This window comes from Pteropus alecto, unplaced genomic scaffold (assembly GCF_000325575.1).
Source record: "Pteropus alecto unplaced genomic scaffold, ASM32557v1 scaffold98, whole genome shotgun sequence".
Taxonomy (NCBI): domain Eukaryota; kingdom Metazoa; phylum Chordata; class Mammalia; order Chiroptera; family Pteropodidae; genus Pteropus; species Pteropus alecto.
In genome coordinates this window covers 1,418,553-1,419,711 of record NW_006443570.1, presented here as the reverse complement: position 1 = coordinate 1,419,711, position 1,159 = coordinate 1,418,553, and the positions used below count along the sequence as shown (strand labels likewise).

Here is a 1,159-nt window from a genome sequence, read left to right as displayed (position 1 = left end):
AGTTGACAGTAATTCAAGACTTGACTGTGACACCATGGCAACCATCATAATATATGAAAAATGTTTTGAAGGGCACTGGTGATGAGATTTGGAACACTGGTATCTCCTTTGGGTTGCCCTTAGGAGCAGACCCCCAAACAGGGATGTGAGATCAAGTAATTTATTTGGGAGGAGATTCTAAGAAGCTCTGTAGGTAATCTGGGGATTGATCCAGGGAAGGGATATAAGACAATATAGAATGATTTGATGGGCAGACTACTGCTGTAGGCATTTGCGTTTCAATCCGACTGAGGAACTCTGGAGACTGGTACGACTTGTCCCCACTCAGAAGGAAAGAAGTGAGAGCATTGACCACCAACTCCTGTCCATTGGTTGAGTGCCGCTCCTAGAGTCATTAACTCCCATGTATGGGCCTGCCCAGAGCTTGCTCCTTCACCAGGAGAGAGACCTCAGGCGGGAGCTCTCGGTGCTTGCCGTAAGAAACCATTTTCTTATATTCGAATAGGGATGTTGAGGGAATAGAGGGGGAAATCCTGAAATCGCCTGCCACGGTCTGCTCTCTGCAGAGAACAACGGAACACCTGACCGCTAAGGATGACGATTCAAGGAGGAAAATCAATGAGACACCATACTCTTGTATTTTATGCCTGGACAATTAAGATTTATTTAAGATTTGGGGACATCTGCATGTGAGAAATCTGGCAGGGAACAAATGTATCAATTGGGGTGACATGCCGGTTAACAGATTTCAGAGAAAATCCAAACTTTGTGTTCGTTTGGGAGAGAGAGAGTAACATGGCGGTGGTGGGAGAGCAGTGTATGTGGAGGCCAAAGTCAGTTTAAGAATCAGTTGGAACCGAGGTTTTACAATTGGCCTCTCATGACTCAATTCAGTTAGATGACATCCAGAAGACTGGCCGAAAACCAGGTGGGTGCAGGTCAGGGCGATCAGTAACAGGAACCGCTAGAGCAGACTGGGCGGCAGCAGGTCGTCTGGCAGCAGCTGGGGCGGCAGCAGGTGGTCCTGCAGCAGGTGGTCTGACAGCAGGTTGGGCGGCAGCAAGGCTGGCAGCAGCTGGGCACACAGCAAGGGCGGCAGGATGGCTGGCAGCAGCTGGACACACAGCAAGGGCGGCAGCAAGGCTGGCAGCAGCTGGAC

At 50.0% G+C, this 1,159-nt stretch overlaps 1 protein-coding gene across 1 annotated transcript in view; it reads right to left on the bottom strand.

The window, feature by feature from the left end:
- Positions 1-948: 948 nt before the first annotated feature.
- LOC102879807 (keratin-associated protein 4-2-like) overlaps positions 949-1,159 on the bottom strand; it is a 575-nt gene continuing 364 nt past the window's right edge. The window contains exon 2 of the mRNA XM_025041594.1: positions 949-1,153. Within this exon, the coding sequence (XP_024897362.1) occupies positions 949-1,153 (205 nt within the window). The remainder of the gene's footprint in view (positions 1,154-1,159) is intronic.